The 16,537-nt window shown below is 42.9% G+C and overlaps 1 protein-coding gene across 2 annotated transcripts in view; it reads right to left on the bottom strand.

Moving 5' to 3' along the window:
* Positions 1-8,029: 8,029 nt before the first annotated feature.
* LOC137304507 (A-kinase anchor protein 8-like) overlaps positions 8,030-16,537 on the bottom strand; it is a 28,078-nt gene continuing 19,570 nt past the window's right edge. For both annotated transcript variants that reach the window (XM_067973137.1, XM_067973136.1), the window contains 8 exons: positions 15,662-15,690; positions 15,383-15,434; positions 14,359-14,425; positions 13,555-13,696; positions 11,863-11,968; positions 10,441-10,571; positions 9,343-9,438; positions 8,030-8,725 (listed from right to left, as the gene is read on the bottom strand). In XM_067973137.1, the coding sequence (XP_067829238.1) occupies positions 8,303-8,725; positions 9,343-9,438; positions 10,441-10,571; positions 11,863-11,968; positions 13,555-13,696; positions 14,359-14,425; positions 15,383-15,434; positions 15,662-15,690 (1,046 nt within the window). In that variant the 3' untranslated portion in view covers positions 8,030-8,302. The remainder of the gene's footprint in view (positions 8,726-9,342; positions 9,439-10,440; positions 10,572-11,862; positions 11,969-13,554; positions 13,697-14,358; positions 14,426-15,382; positions 15,435-15,661; positions 15,691-16,537) is intronic.

Raw genomic sequence — 16,537 nt, 5'->3', positions numbered from 1 at the left:
ACTTTAATAATGTGGGTGATTGTTCAGAAATGAGGATTAGTGGAAAAACCTATGCACCCTACTATGTTGGTGCAATAGGTTGGCACACCAATGCACTGAGAGGGGTATAGGATGAATTATACCTGCTGCCCCCACCCACCCAATTCTCCTTATGGTATTGGACAACAGAGACTAGAAACAAATGTCCCCAGATTAAGGAGCAGAAAAGCACCCAGCATTCACAATCCAGTGACAAGAACAGTAACCCAGCCTGATTCATAACCAGAAGAGGAGAAAAATGGGGCAAATAAAAAGGACCAGTGAAATGTGGCATTTATATTGCAGCGCTGCATCCACTGAGGACCCACCTCATGAGACAGGCTTTGAAGGAGATAAAGCTCACCTGAAGCAAACAAACAGGTGTGATCAGCAGTACTTGATGGCATTCAGACACCAGTGCAAGTCAGCAATATGGTTTCCACAACAGCAGGAAAGGTCCCCAGTCAGAAACAAGTGCAACTTTTGAGTATCACCACAAGCACACTATTGCTCTTACAGAGTTGTTGCATTGTTAGTGCCTGTGCTTTTACCGAACCCAGTAATGTAAGCAAGACTAAATTTGGAACAGCAACCTCATTGTATTATGGAACCAGTTTAGTTGGAGCTGAGCAGACAGATGTAGAGGCATTACAATTGGGATCATTGCCTCTGGCCAGTGGTGGAAAAACTTCCCAGGGTCCTGGAAACATGAAATCTGGTCATTTGTGGGCTGGCCCCAGACAATGACCATAAAAGCTGCCAGATTAATGTAAAAACCCAATTAGTTCACGACCCCACCCCCCCACCCCAAGGAAAGGATCTGGAACCTCTACTTGGCCTGGTCTGGTCTAGTCCTGCACTGTATGGTTGACTCTTAATGCCCTCAGAGCAATTAGAAAAAAAATCCTGGAATGCAAAAGCCTAGAATGCAAGTGCTTTACATCTCTAATAATAGGGCATTTTGAAGATATTTTAAAATTGTAAGATACATCAGTGAAATAATTCAGTTCTTCACCAAAGTACATAGGGAGCTTTAGCCTTTTGCAGTTTCTCAGTGAAACATGTCAGTCACCAAATAGAGTTTTTTTTTCAGTATTCACAGATGTGATTGAAAAAGAAACTAGGCAGACATAATAGATATAGTTGGTATATTTTCTTTGTGTCACTCTTGCCTCAGACATTAAAGTGCAGGATTGAGAAAGTGCTGCATTGCTAGATGCATCTCATTGTTTTGATGAGAAGTTAAACAGAGTCTGCCTGAGGTGATAAAGTGCTATATAAATGCAAGTTCTGTATCTACCTTGTGTTTGATATCTGAAATCCTCGCATCCGCTGTGCCACCTCTGTGCATTGATCGATCACACAACCAGTCAAAATAAATTTCACTATCTGTGGGAGAAAAAAACCCTCAGCCAGGTCAATTCACTGCTTGGCTTCTGCCCGGGGCATGGGGGGTTGCAGGGGAAGGAAATCAGGCTTTGTAATGCTACAAGCATGAGACACACGGTGACTTAACTGGCTCCCTTATATCTGTGCATGGTTCTAAAGAGCCTGTGGTGGAGTTCCAGGGTAGACACGTGATGCTTATAACAAACGTCAGCAGATTTCACAAGATTTTTCCACCTCAATCCATTCCCTAACCCAGCAGTTTGCCACAAATATTAGGGATCCCATAAATGGGTTAGGCACGAGACCACAGGGGTTAATTTTCATTTACCGTCAGGCGGTAGTGGACTGGCCATCCGTTACACAGCCCTCCTGATTGTCATTTCCATTGAAGTCAATGGGTGCATAAAACAGGAGGGGGGAGTCGATCAGTTATCACCAGTTTTCCACCTGACAATAAAAGTGAAAACTCACCCCATAGAGTGCATGACCAATGTTTCTTGCTTCTCCCAAAACACGTCCTTGTCCTCGTTCAATCTAATGATCGGGCTCAATTGAATTTGCATCTGTAGGGTATTACTGATGATGCAACACACAGATTAAGCTGGAAATATGTACATTTGAAATGCCATCTTTTTATGTACACTTTACATAACTTGTTTACTTCCAACTATATAAAATTGGCATGACATTGTTTCTCCCAGTTTTCTTCCCTCTTCTGGAAACAAAAAGGAATACGGAGGTGGCATTACTGGGATTCGACAGGCACTGACTGGTCCGTCTCCGGTATCATGCCAAAGCGCCCTTTTACAAGTGAGCCCAGTGTCAGGCGGCTATTCAAATCACAGCTGAACTTGATTCTAATTTTCACCATTGTTCACAAGTACCTTGCAGTAGCAATCATAAGGAACCCTGGACTTTCCCCTCAATTTCTATATAATGCTCCAACCATGCTGAGATCGGCCAGCTCAGCACAGAAGCTGGGGAGCAGGGAGCAATGTATTTTTCTTTCCTCATCAATTTTATCCCCTCCCTTCATCCTCTGCAGGTATTGATTTGTTGACTGACATACACTTCCACATGCAACCTCTGCTACCTCACCCAAATGCCTATTATTCCTGTGAGCATTAATGAGCATTGATAGACTATTCAACCATGGAGCATCACAGCAATCCTGCACTCATCAAATGTTTGCACCTTCCAGCAAGGGTCACTGGATAGTTGGAAATTCCCTCCCCCACCCTCTACCCAGGGGGCCAGTTGCAGTGCTCCCATCACTGCCAGGACCACGCATCAAACTTGGGACCCGACTTGACATTTATCAAGTTGTGCTATTCTTTCATTCTACCTTTCAAATGGCACGATGGAAACCTCTCAATTTTTGCAATGTCCGGGAGCAAATTAATAGACTGCTTTAGAGAAGGGTGTGCAAAAGATCCAGTCAGTACTGCACTATGGTCTACTGTGGCAGTAGCAATCTAAGTATGAGAAGGCACTACTAACCTTCCTTTCAGGAAACCTCTTGCTATTTAGCTCTTCTGAAAAGTGGTGATTTACCCAGCAGCAGCACCCTCTCTTTCTCCATCTCCCTCAATCTTGGCCAGGGCTGTTAATGTACAAGCTGTATTTGCTGACTATTCAATCACAGCTGAGCCCAAAGCTGCTCTCCACTTAATCTCACATTTCCAGCAGGTCTCACTGGGTAACAATCAGGAATGGGAGCAGAAACCATTATTGCTCTATCTGGTCTGAGAACAAAGACCAAATTTATGTGGTGTGCTACAAAACCCCACAGACCAGGTATTACACACAATAGGAATCTGCCTGAATCTTACTGGTCGGACAGGTTCACTGCCCCAACACCAAATGCATTTGTTTACTGTACATTGGGGCACTCAAAACCTATTTGCTCTTCCACTTCCCTCAGATTCCACCAAAAAGACACCAATTCTTGACAGTACAGTTCTGTTGGTAGCCCTCAGACATCCAATTCACAGTAAGTGTCTGCAATCTATTCAACTGTGGAGGGCATCACAGCAGAGTTCAGCCCCAATCTCACCTAACATCCACATAAGTGTGCTTCCTAATCATTATTGGTCAGAATAGGAACTTCTCCCAGGAGCACATATAGAAAAGTATGAAAGTCATGATGAACCTTTATAAAACACTGGTTCCTCCACAACCGGAGTATTGTGTCCAGTTCTGGGCACCTCAGTTCAGGAAGGATGTGAAGGTCTTAGAGAGGGTGCAGAAGAGATTTACTGGAATGATTTCAGGGATGAAGGACTTGAGTTACATAGACTGGAGAAGCTGGGGTTGTTCTCCTTGGAACAGAGACGGTTTTGGGGCGATTTCATAGAGGTATTCAAAATCATGAAGGGTCTAGACAGAGTCGATAGTGAGAAACTATTCCCATTGGCGGAAGGATCAAGGACCAGAGGACATAGATTTAAGGTGATTGGCAAAAGTACCAAAGGTGACATGAGGAAAACCTTTTTTACGCAGTGAGTGGTTAGAATCTGGAATGCACTGCCTGAGGGGGTGGTGGAGGCAGATTCAATCATGGCCTTCAAAGGGGAACTGGATAAGTACTTGAAAGGAAAAAAAAATTGCAGGGCTGCAGGGAAAGGGCGGGGGAATGGGACTAGCTGGATTGCTCTTGCATAGAGCTGGCACGGACTCGATGGGCCGAACGGCCTCCTTCCGTGCTGTAACCTTTCTATGATTCACTGAGGCAAATTATAGTTCTCCACTTGCAATCTCAGCTGTGATCAGTTAACACAGCACGCATGACAGATCAAATTTGGGATCTTCTGGTATACTGGACACTGTGCACCGACCCATTATGCCATCACCAGGGACAGCTCAACCCTATCTCAATTTCTTCTCAGGACATCAAGAGATCCAAAATACTGGTGACTTGTTCACAGCAGGGCAGGTCTGCAAATAATTCCAGCAGTTACTTTCAGATTAGGGTAGCTGGGAAGCTACTTTTGGCTTAAAGCTCAGTTATGGACTGATGGGTAGGAAAATTACCACAGAATCAGTTGTGGGGCCACAGTGCAGCACAACGCCACCTGCTGGAGAAAAGGGGCAACAGAGAACGGCTGGGGGAAAAAAAGCAATGGGATGGGGAAAAGTTTTCTCCCAGCCCAACGTCCCAAGTGATGTACTTCACTGTGAGGAGAAAGCTTTCGATGGAAAATATTTACAGAAGACAAGATTATTACAGAAGGCAAGATTAGACCCCTCCCCCATTCAATCAGGTCATCTAATTCTCCTTTTAGTCACTTCTTTCTGCAACAAGGTTCCTAGACACTTGAAAATACCACCTCTGGTCCCTCCAAAGTAGCCCCGTGGGCTAAGCGAGCAGCAACTTCGCTGGTCTCCTTACATCCTACACTTGCCAATGATAAATATTGAAGCAGCACAGCATTTTGGAGTATCAGAATCCATCACCACTAGCTGGTTGGGGGGGGGGGGGGGGGGCAGCAGCAGGAATAAAGTTTGAGCACAACCCCAGCACCACCAACTTCCTAATACCAGCAAGAACTTACCACCTCTCCAGAAACAGAAGAACAAAAACGTAGAGGCACCGCCAGGCAACTACTGTACTACACACGTTCCAACAGCTCATTCAGAGTAGTAGTATGGCAAAGTCACCACCGTTCCCAGCCTTGACCCCAGTAAAGGGGTAGAGCAGTTCAGATGGACAAGGATAGCTTGTATAGCCCTAGGATAAAAAGGTTCAAGGTAAAGCAAAGCCCAAATTGCTAAATAGGGAGGTTTGCAGGGAAATTATTGAAAGTATTTTTTTTAATGTATAACGTACAATTGTCAGGAGTATAGGGGCAAGTATATAAAACAAGCACAGCAGAGCATAACTGAAGCTAATATTCAAAATGATAAAAAGGCACTAGAAAATAAAACAGACTACCTGAACACAATAGCACAACTGATAGGTTGCTGGGTGATGAGGACATTGAGTTCTGGAACGTCTGCTGGTCAGCTGAAATTGTGAGCTACCATCATCTCCCAGAGTCTTGCTTGTTTGCCGTTAGGGAGTCAGAGAGGAATTCCCCCACGGTTTTTCTCCTGAATTGGCTGCAGGTTTTATTTGTTGCTTCTTGCAGAAGATTGCGTAGTTAGGGGGTGGTTTAATAATGTGTGCGGTTACACTGTTGTCATCAATGGGGCTCGCCTGGTGTCTTTTCTCACTGTTCTGTTCAGCACAAGACAAGGATCAAATCTGGGATTTTCCTGGTCTATATTGCTCAGGACCAAATCCCAATGCATTTTGGTTTAGCCGCCCTAGATAATAACTAGTCAGAGGGAACTAAGGATCATGCGTACAGTCTCAAGTTTACTTGCTTTAATTTTATTTACTGGTTTGCTGTTCAAACGTCCTGTACCGTTCGCCCCTCCTAGCCCAGTCCTGGCCTCATACATGAAAAGCAGCTACTTGGGGAAGGTGCCAGCATCTGTACCTCACCCTAAACAGGGAGGTATTGCTGCAGTTATATAAAGGTATTGGTGAGACCGCACCTGGAATACTGCATACAGTTTTGGTGTCCACACTTAAGAAAAGACATACTTGCTCTCGAGGCAGTACAAAGAAGGTTCACTCGGTTAATCCCGGGGACGAGGGGGTGGACATATGGAGGAGAGGTTGAGTAGATTGGGACTCTACTCATTGGAGTTCAGAAGAATGAGAGGCGATCTTATTGAAACATATAAGATTGTGAAGGGGCTTGATCGGGTGGATGCGGTAAGGATGTTCCCAAGGATGGGTGAAACTAGAACTAGGGGGCATAATCTTAGAATAAGGGGCTGCTCTTTCAAAACTGAGATGAGGAGAAACTTCTTCACTCAGAGGGTAGTAGGTCTGTGGAATTTGCTGCCCCAGGAAGCTGTGGAAGCTACATCATTAAATAAATTTAAAACAGAAATACAGTTTCCTAGAAGTAAAGGGAATTAGGGGTTACGGGGAGTGGGCAGGAAATTGGACATGAAGCTGAGTTCGGATCGGTCAAGGCCCTGTGGGTGGCGGAGCAGGCCCAGGGGCTGAGTGGCCGGGTCCTGCTCCTACTTGTGTTCTTTAGATTTGAGGTTAGGATCAGATCAGCCATGATCTTATTGAATGGCGGAGCAGGCTCAAGAGGCCGATTGGCCTACTCCTGCTCCTATTTCTTATGTTTAAGATACTTTCTTCAAGAGAGCGGTGAAAATTGCAGCAAAAGAAGTGGCATTGCTGAAGGCCTAAGAGGGGATTAAATGCTTGTCATCTTCAGTTGGAGATTGTTTTTCCACAAAGAGTTCCAAGCAGCAAGGAAGTTAATTGAATGAAAAAATCCTCTATATCCCAAACCCAGGAGATAAAGTGTTTCCCATATTCAGCTGAAATTCAATAATCTGATTATGCAGCTACATTTGTGTCCCTGCAAAGGTCAAGAGTTGCCTGCTATATTTTTAAAATCTGATGTGGGCAAGGTGACAAAACAAAAACCAAAAAAGAACCAGAAACTGAGGTATTAATTGACAAGTTTGTTGAAGTCTCTAACAAGGCTCAAGTTAAAAGGGCAAACACCCACCCCACTTTTCTGCATGGGACAGCAACAGCACTAAGCAAGGACAGAGTATTTGCCAATACCACCCCAACTGGGTATTTGCCAATACCACCCCAACTGGGTGTTATAGCCATGGACAATTCACTTTCTTGAGGGGGAAGCCAAGTGAGGCAAAGTAATTCAAATCTATACCCTTGCATTTGTAAGTGAGAGATATGCATTTTGTGTTTGAATGGGTGTAAGGCAACCATCTGAGTCAGATTCTTCACACTGACGTTACTCTGCACGTGTATGGGGCATAAGAACATAAGAAATAGGAGCAGGAGTAGGCCAATCGGCCCCTCGAGCCTGCTCCGCCATTCAATAAGATCATGGCTGATCTGATCCCAACCACAAATCTAAAGAACACAAGTAGGAGCAGGACCCGGCCACTCAGCCCCTGGGCCCTCTCCACCACCCACAGGGCATTGACCGATCCGAACTCAGCTTCATGTCCAATTTCCTGCCCGCTCCCCGTAACCCCTAATTCCCTTTACTTCTAGAAAACGGTCTATTTCGGTTTTAAATTTATCTCATGATGTCGCATGGCCAAGCAGTGCTTTCATCGGATCGCTAAGAATTGCCCAACTTAATTGCTATTCTGCTGTAACTATTTACACATCCTCTGGATTTCAATACAACTTTTAATTCTGTAATGCCTCCTTTTGTCACACCATTAACACGGTCATCGAATCATCTCCATTCCTTCACCTAATCACAGACCATTCTTTATTTTCTCCCCATCCCAATTTCCACAGCTCCATTCCTCTTTTATAAGCTGGCGATCTGTAAATCTAATGGAAGGTTGATCTGAAACATCAACCCTACCTTCCTCTCTCCACAGATGACACCTGACCCGCTGTTTTTCCAGCATTTTCTGTTCTAATAAACTGGAGCGTCTTGGTTTACAAAATCAGAAAGCTCCACAACTTGCAACTGCAAATACATAGAACTTTCACAGTAAATAGTTCTGAAGAAAGTTGTTTGAACATGACCAACAGATTACCACTTTAGTCCGATTATAGAAAGAATGTTTATTGTAAAATGTTCCACACAAAGGTTCAGGAGAGATTACGGTCTACATCATTGTGAAAAGCCATTCAGCACAGTACATAGGGAGCATTTACTAGACTCATGAAACTAATGAAACAATCAGCTGGAACTCAAGTACAGCAATAACACAAATCTACTGGCAAGTCAAACAATGAGAAACGTTAAAACTAGTATAAGCTTCAGAGAATGACTGGGGAACATAATCATTTGTCCACATCTTTTCAGCAAGTCATACTAAGTTACTCTAAATCTGTATCAAATGGTAATGCATCATCCTCTCCTTCCAGAATCTTATCTTCATCAGCTCCAAGTGGCTCTTCAGGGTCCTTGCTTACATTTGCATCATCCTCTCCTTCTCCCAAGTCTTCCACTTCAGCTTCAGGCTCTGCCTCTGCCTCTGCCTCCATTTCTTCATCCGCAGCATTAACTGGTTCCTCAGATTTATCTGCTGCTTCTTCTGCAGTGATGTTTCCTTCACCATCACCCTCGCCCTCACCTTCACCTTCACCACCATCTCCCTCTTTCTTCCCTCCATCATTGGTGCTATCATTGAGCCCTTCTCCCTCACCATCACCTTCACCCTCACCCTCACCTTCACCCTCATGCATGCCACCCTCTTCTTCATCCTTGTCATCTGGATCATCAGTGAATGGTTTTTCACCCTGTGAAGGAAAGAATTATAACAAGCAGCATTAGATATAGTTGAGTTTTGACCATGATGGGATGTGACTCAGAAGTTAGGGCAAGGCTATTTTGTCCTTTTATATGGGATGTCTGACTTTAGCCCTGCTATCAAGGAACAGAGTGTGGAATTCCAGATGCAATTTCTATATTTTAACATCACCCGAGACCTTAGGTGACAGAACAAAATGTTTCCGTCTCACTTCAGAACTGGTCTCATCCACATCAGGGTCAAAAACTCCTCTAAGCTTTACAATTTTACGTGAAATTTGTTTGCACAATCCAGTTCATAGTGGGTGTGATTCCTGAACAGGAAACTGGATACAAATTGAGCACAGATTAAGCAGTCCAGTTTAATGGGAACAAAAAAATGACCTGTCACAGGAAATAAAATGTTAGGAAATATTGGTCTGAGTTGTGAGCTGTAGCACATTTTTGAACTGTTAAGGGAGTGTTGCTTCATATCAATCTTATGCCAAATCAGACTTGGGAATTCAACATAAGACTAAGTGAAAAGTGTTCCTTCTCGGCACCAACATCCTTGACTGAGCACAAAAAACAAATAGCTTTTAAGGAAAATGATGTACTACATCCTTACCTTGACATATTTCTCCAACATTGTTGCAATGTTGCTGTTATTCAGGATGCTCTTAGCAATAACCAGACTACCCTTTTTGGCTCTCTCAATCGCTGCCTGGTAAGGGGAAGCAACATTAGCAAGTTAACACTGCATAAAGGTGGAATTTCATGGATTATACAGCTTTTCAGCACAATACCGATGGCACAGAACTAAACCCATATTTATACAGAAGTATTTCTTTTAAAATCATATCTAAAATGTGTACAATGAGTAGCACAATGTATCCTCCACTTTTCACTTTCCCTATTACTCACCAGAGTTGCCCCAGAATTGAGATTTTGAAACAACAATGTTCCTTTTATTTCAATTCAATCTCTTCTCGCCAAATAACATTTCTTCAGTTACTTTTCATTTCCATGCCTAGAATATGACATGTACAAGAGCAAACTTTGCGGAGTCAATTATCTGCCAAGTTCTATTAAAAAGGCACATAATGGAAGTTCCATTGCAGCCCTATTTTGTCACCACTTAAAAAATGATTTCTGCGATACGAAGAAAACTTCATTGTAAATCAACTGGAAACACACCTCACACTGCTTTTGCTTGGGCAAAGTCAATAGCTGCTTGGAGATTGGTGATGGTACTTGCTACACTGTCAATGGATCCCACTGGCTGAAATAAATCCCAAATTATAAATATCAACCCTCCTTATGGGGCGACTTATCAAAGAAACCCACTTCAAAAAACACAAAACTCTAGCCCCTAATAGCATGGTTAAGTGGGCCGAGTCAGAAGAGGGTTGATCCAGAGTTCTCATCACAGCCAGGCAGCAGTGGGGATGCTAAACTAAACTGGCTCCAGTGTCCATGGACTAAAAAGAGCAATAGGAAAAAAAAGCACCCACTTCATGATCCACTGACAACTGCTGGACGTACACACGTAATTACCCAAGTGAAGACTGAATTGGGCTTGTGATGACTCCAAATGTTAGACTAACTCATGGGCACTTAAAATGACCACTTTTTGGAGATAAAAGACCACTGCCACTTGTAGAACTTTACCCAGCATGAGTTACCATACACACACACACTGTGCTGAAACTGTTCCACCACTTACTTTGCGGTTCCTGGTGTGCTCAGCTGACCTTAAGTGCTGTCCGATGAAGCCAGTCTGCATAGGAATGAACAGATCACATGCCATACAATGAGCTGCCTCCACCTTTTTCATGCACTGCTCCATACCAATTCCTGTAGCAGAATAAAGGGTCAATGTTAGAAAAAACAAAAAAAGATTATATTTGCTACATGCATAAATTTAAAAGTTAAACTAGTGAGAAGAGACCCTCCAGTCAATGGCAGCCTTACTGTGGCCACTATACAAAAACTAACTGACGCCCATTAACTGTCAGCTGGGCCAGCTTCTATGGGTACCCTGCAAACCACAACATACAGAAACCAAGCATACTTTCACAGCAGTGGCTGAACAGTCAATGCCTCTCCTACAAGCAAGGCATTCTGGGAAAGAAACAGGACTACGTTAAAGTGACAATTATATTCCACAGCACAAGTATAAAAACAAACCTTCGCATTAATGGAGAAGATAAGGTTATCTAGCAACTATAATGCGTAAGCTTCCCACATTAGAAGAAAAGGCAAGACGACAACATAAGGCCCATCAATACTCACCTGATCCATTAGACATCACACACTCTCCAACACTAGTAATGTTAACTGCTGTAGGTCAAAAAAACTAAAATGGGGAAGGTGGGTGTAGGGGAAATTCAGTGGCTCTGGGAAATTCTTTCTGAACCTCCCAAGACAAACCAACAAGCTCCAGGAGACCATTATCCACGAATCATCGATAGGCATTCCAGTTTCTTCCCCCAACAACCCTATCCTTCAGAGACACCCAAAGCACCGAAGATCAAGACAAATCCAGTTTTGCCATTTCAATATAGTGAAAGAAAAGAATCCTGCCCGACACATGCACAGATTCTGCCCACTCCAATACTTTAGTTAAAAATAGCACCGCAAGTGGTGTACCACACAATACCAGAATTCAAACAGATGTTATTTGTAGAGTTTTAATATAACCTGCTACATATTATTTCACCAAGCTTCATGCCTGCACTGGAAATTTCACAGCCAATAATAATTTTGAGGTGAATTTTATGATCAAGATGAGACATCAGTACTGTAGAATGGCCCTTTACCCTTCTTTTGCAACATGTCACCATTAAACACTCCCAGAACAGGTAATGCATGGGCTCGAGATGGTAATGCTGTCCCCCCACCAAACATCTGAAAAGCACCCGAAGTGTCTATAATATTCATTTCCCACATTCTCAGACTGCCTGCCTTAGTTACACCACAGTAAGAAACCAGACAAAAACACAACAGAAATAAAAAGTATGATCAACAATTTCATTTTATACACAAGGTTGCATGTGGGTCATTTACAGAAAAGATATCTATAATAGAATGCAAATGAATATTAATCATTGATGTTAAATGCTTGCAGTGTTAGTTTCCGACATACCCTGGAGCACATCATGTTGCTGCATCAGCTGCTTTTTCAGAATGGTTTCATCTCCAATCTGCTCCCGACGTTTCTGCGTTTTCTTGTTCTTGTTCGAGATGTACTCCTGAAACAAAATTCAGAGACCATTAGCATGCATATGAATTAAAGACAGTCGGCTCTCAATTTGCTCAGTAGCTAATTGAATCATTGGTGATGCATATGGACCAGGTAGGTCACAGGTATGATCTCTGGTCTGAGTCCATCTCAGTCAAGATTAAAGCTGGCCCGAGAGAAGAATCAAAAGTCACACTTCTGTGACTAACTAGTGATCCCTGCTGGAAGTGTACATGCGTGAATAGAATCAGGCTCAAGCGTGATGCCTTGCAGTTGCATAGCCCATCAAAATTGCACCACTCAGGCTCACATCCGAAGAATGGCTGCTTCGGTCAGGTACCAATGGACTGCCAACTATCTATGGAACCTTAGTTTCAGTGCCTTCAGGAAAAGAGACTTAAAAAGTCTATATGGATTGCATAAGTATTTCACAATTATTAATCCTTCATCATGGACATAACACTGCACAACAAGCACACCAACTGCAAATATATTCAAGGCTGAGATAGATAGATTTTTTTCAGGGGAATCAAAGGATACGGAGATCGGGCAGGTCTGCGGAGTTGAGGTCGAAGATCAGCCATGATCTGACTGAATGGCAGAGCAGGCTCGAGGGACCATGTGGCTTACTCATGCTCCTATTTTTTTGATGTTCAAGCCAACAAAAACACCAGTTTGTTTAAAATTAATGAAAGCTGTATGATTTCATGGGATCAGATGATGGTTAGGAAATACTGGTTTGAAATGTGATGGCTTTGGACTTCTGATCTCAATTAGACTCCATCACATTAACACTCTCCCAGAAGTCTATTATTCTCCATTTTCACTCGCAGTAATCAGATTAACTTATTAAGTATGTGAAGTTGCTCAGCTGACAGACGATTAACCAAATTTGCCCTACATTAAAAGCTCCTCCAACAACTCAAATGCTTAAGCCAACAAATCACCAGTAGAGCTTCAAAAAGACAAGGAGATCCCACGTTTGATCCCTGGTCAGTGCAGTTAGTCGTCATCAGCCAGAGTGGCAATGGGAATACTCAACTGGCCTCTGCATTAGAATGAAACAATGACCAGGGTTTCTGCTTCTGATTACTATCCAGTAACCCAAGCTGACTGTGCACGTGTGGATAGTGGTCCAGGTTCAGCTGCAGTATCCCTGAATGCTCTAGGCAAAGTGGAAATTAAATCCAGAACAAGCCAATGCCTTTAAGGGGAAGAGAAAACTTGAATGAGGAAAATACAAAGCAATCTGTTGCTAAACCAGACACCGTTGGTTGCAGTATTAGAGCATGGGTGTCAAGTTTTTTTGTCCATATGCCACAGAGGTCCATGCTTAAAGTTTAAATCTATGTTTCTATTAATTCATAGTTCAAGCTTCTGATATTAACAGGCCTTGGTGTTCTGCTTTAGAATTTATTTACCAGTGAAGCAACAGCACCAAACCTCCAGCCTAAGTTTCAAACGGGGAAAACCATGAATAATATAAGCACACAGGGCCGAGCTGCCTGAACTTTCAAGGACAGATTCTAAACCCAGGCCTGCAGTTTCAATATCCTGTATTAGAATGAAGATTTTAAAAAGCAGCAATATACATACATCCAAGAAGTCAGCAGTCTGAGCTTTGAGTTTGGTCCCGATGAATTTTAAAGTTTCCTTGTGAAACTTGCTCTTCATGTGAGCAGCAATCTCCTCATCCTCAAATGTACGGAACTTACAGACCGAGCAGGCATAGGTTATTCTGCAAACAAACAAACCAGGATTAACACTGGAAACCATCCAGCCCTGGGGCCAGAGTCAGGCAATTATAAAACATTTATTTACTCTTCCCGAGATATTAGACAGCCTTTTAAGTGGTACTTAAAAACTCAAATGAAATTACATTGGCAATTTTGGGGCACGAAAGCAAGAACAAAATGCAAGAGTCAAAAGGACAATTGCGCAGAACTTATTTTATGGCGAGGTTACTTTGAAGTAGATGTAGAAGGGTCAAGGCTGAACAATACTGTGGGCCAGTGCCCAAGTTTTACATGCCAAAGGCAATGCCAGTCCCTCTTCCAGCAGAGAAATGAATGCCATTAGATGGAATTACCTCCCCAGCATAAGTGAAGCAGCTCTATAACCAGTAGTTTACAGAATGGTTAACTCATACGATAGGATGGCACAACAGTATTCACCCAATTCCTCTCTCTGACTGCATGGACAGACAGCATCTGAAACAAGAGGGATGAAGGGGGCCCTACACCAATTATTGTCAGCTCCCACCTTTCTTTAAGCACACTGTGCAGAAACCCAGCTTATAGCATTGCATATTTTTGCAACAGGTGGGTAAATGGTTAATGGTTCTTTCTGCAAGACATTCTGAATCCTGGTCAAAATATCAATAGTATCACTGATCAGTACCTCTCTGCGAGGCGGTCCCTATTCTTCTTGGGTTTGCCAGACTTCTTCTTCTCTTGCATAGTAGGAACTAATAGAAAGCAAAAAAAGTAAGGATTAGCTAACAGTCATTATAGGTAGGAAGAGGAATGTAGTGATTAGACTGTTTTAGTACATACTGCAGATCCAGAAATGCAACATAATTTAAGCATTATATTTTCTTCATACTGCATTACTGGTGTTAGGGTTTTGAAACATACAAAACCAAAATTTAAATATGTTCAGTGTGAAGTATTACATGTTTAGACGTTGTTAAATTGGCACAAGCCAGTGTACTGTAGGACACTAAGGTTGCAAACAATCTTGTTTAGCCAGTGAGGGGGATCGAATCGGTTGGCTAGGGAACAGTTTGTGGCAGGAGCCAAAGACAATGACTTCGGTCTTCGCAATGTTTAACTGAAAGAAATTTCAGCTTATCCAGGACTGGAAGTGCGGCAAGCAGTCGGACAAGAAGCAATGGAGGGTTGAAAATAGGTGGTGGTGAGGTCGAGTTGGGCATCGTCAGCATACATGTGGAACCTGACATGTTTTTGGATTAATTCGCCAAGGGGCAGCACGTAGATGAGAAATTGGAAGGGGCCAAAGATAGATCCATGGGGAACTTGAGGTAATGATGTGGGGATGGTAACAAAAGCAATTACAAGAGAGCCCCTCAGCATCACAGCTGAGCACTGCCCCCTCTCCCCAGTCCTTAGCTGAAATCTGCTTCTATGCAAGAACCCCAGCCAGTTTTCTCTTCCTTAATCTAGGGATGCCTCTACCGAGAACAAACTAGTCCAGGAATCAAACTTGGGACCCTCACGTTAAATTTACTCAGCCACAAGGAAAGCCCAGATTATTTTAGTCCAGGCTGTCCTCTTACGGAAGAGGAATGAATAGAGTGTATAACATATCAATATTTACACACAAAAAACCCACAGGTCTGAGTTCTCTTGCATTACCTGGAGTTATGTATTATGTTTACAGAGAAATCCCTGAAGTAACTTACAACGCTTTGGTTTCTTCTCTCCCTTCTCACTTGAATCCTTGTCCTCACCACCCTGAAAAGGATGCAAGCCACATTAAATCTAAAATTCCAGGCCCCTACTACGCTTTATAAAAGAAAATATTCAATTTTTTTTTAAAAACTAGGTAAATTTTGTGCTCAAGCAGAGCATACTAGAAAATGACACTTTCCCATTAATGGCATTGACTGTATATTCCAACATATGTCCTGGCTCTATTCAGGTACTTTTGGAGATAGTCTTCAACAAAAAATAGTACTTACTGAATCAACCCCATCGTCATCCTTGTCTTCTACAAAAAAGAAACAAAAACAATTGCTTCTGAGTATAGTTATAGAGGTCATCGTGTCTGACCAACATAGAAGGGTTTCAATAATAGTAATGGCTGTATAATTGGCAATTGTATCCTGTTAAATCAATGGTGATTTTACCACAATCTTGCTTTCACTGGGTGTGAGCTTAGCATTCTTTATTTGTATTTTTTCCCAGCTATCTTTATTTCACAAACTCCCCACAGGACAGACAGTTCACAATTCTTCAGTCACTCCAATTGATGGACTGGAAGCAGAATCATTCATTTCTCCTCCGCTTCCCCCCGATTTTCATTTGGACCTCTTTTCCTGCAAATTATATTTCTCCACATAGTTGCAATGTACAAGACCCCCAAGTGCACAGCATGACCTAGGCCAATGATCCCCTTTAGCCAGCACCAGTATAAAGAGGTCGTCTGATCGCATCCCTTGTGAGCCACATTTGTTCAGCACTCCAGACCAGGACTCAAACTTGCCTATGCTCATCTCATGCCTGTCCTAAACTCGAAACAATATTACACCACCAGTGTAGCGCATCGGTCCTTCCCCCACTCTCGGATACATCCCCATGCTACAGTTCCATATGTTGGGTAAAATAAGGTTTGCCAAGTCCCAAGTGGCACTTCATGCATGAGCCTAACCAATGAACATCAATGAACTATTAGACTGCATCACAGTGGACACCAATTCTGCCCTTTGCCATCATCCATTCCCCATATTTTCCAGCAGGAGTAAATGGATCATCAGGGAGGAGGAAACCCTCCTGAAATTCTCCCCCCACTGGCATAGGAATGCCAAAACCAACTGTTGCACTCCTAATGGCATGGC

The sequence above is a fragment of the Heptranchias perlo genome, chromosome 37, assembly GCF_035084215.1.
Source record: "Heptranchias perlo isolate sHepPer1 chromosome 37, sHepPer1.hap1, whole genome shotgun sequence".
NCBI classification, from domain to species: domain Eukaryota; kingdom Metazoa; phylum Chordata; class Chondrichthyes; order Hexanchiformes; family Hexanchidae; genus Heptranchias; species Heptranchias perlo.
Note: the sequence above shows the minus strand (reverse complement) of the source record. Positions and strands in the feature narration are given on the sequence as shown.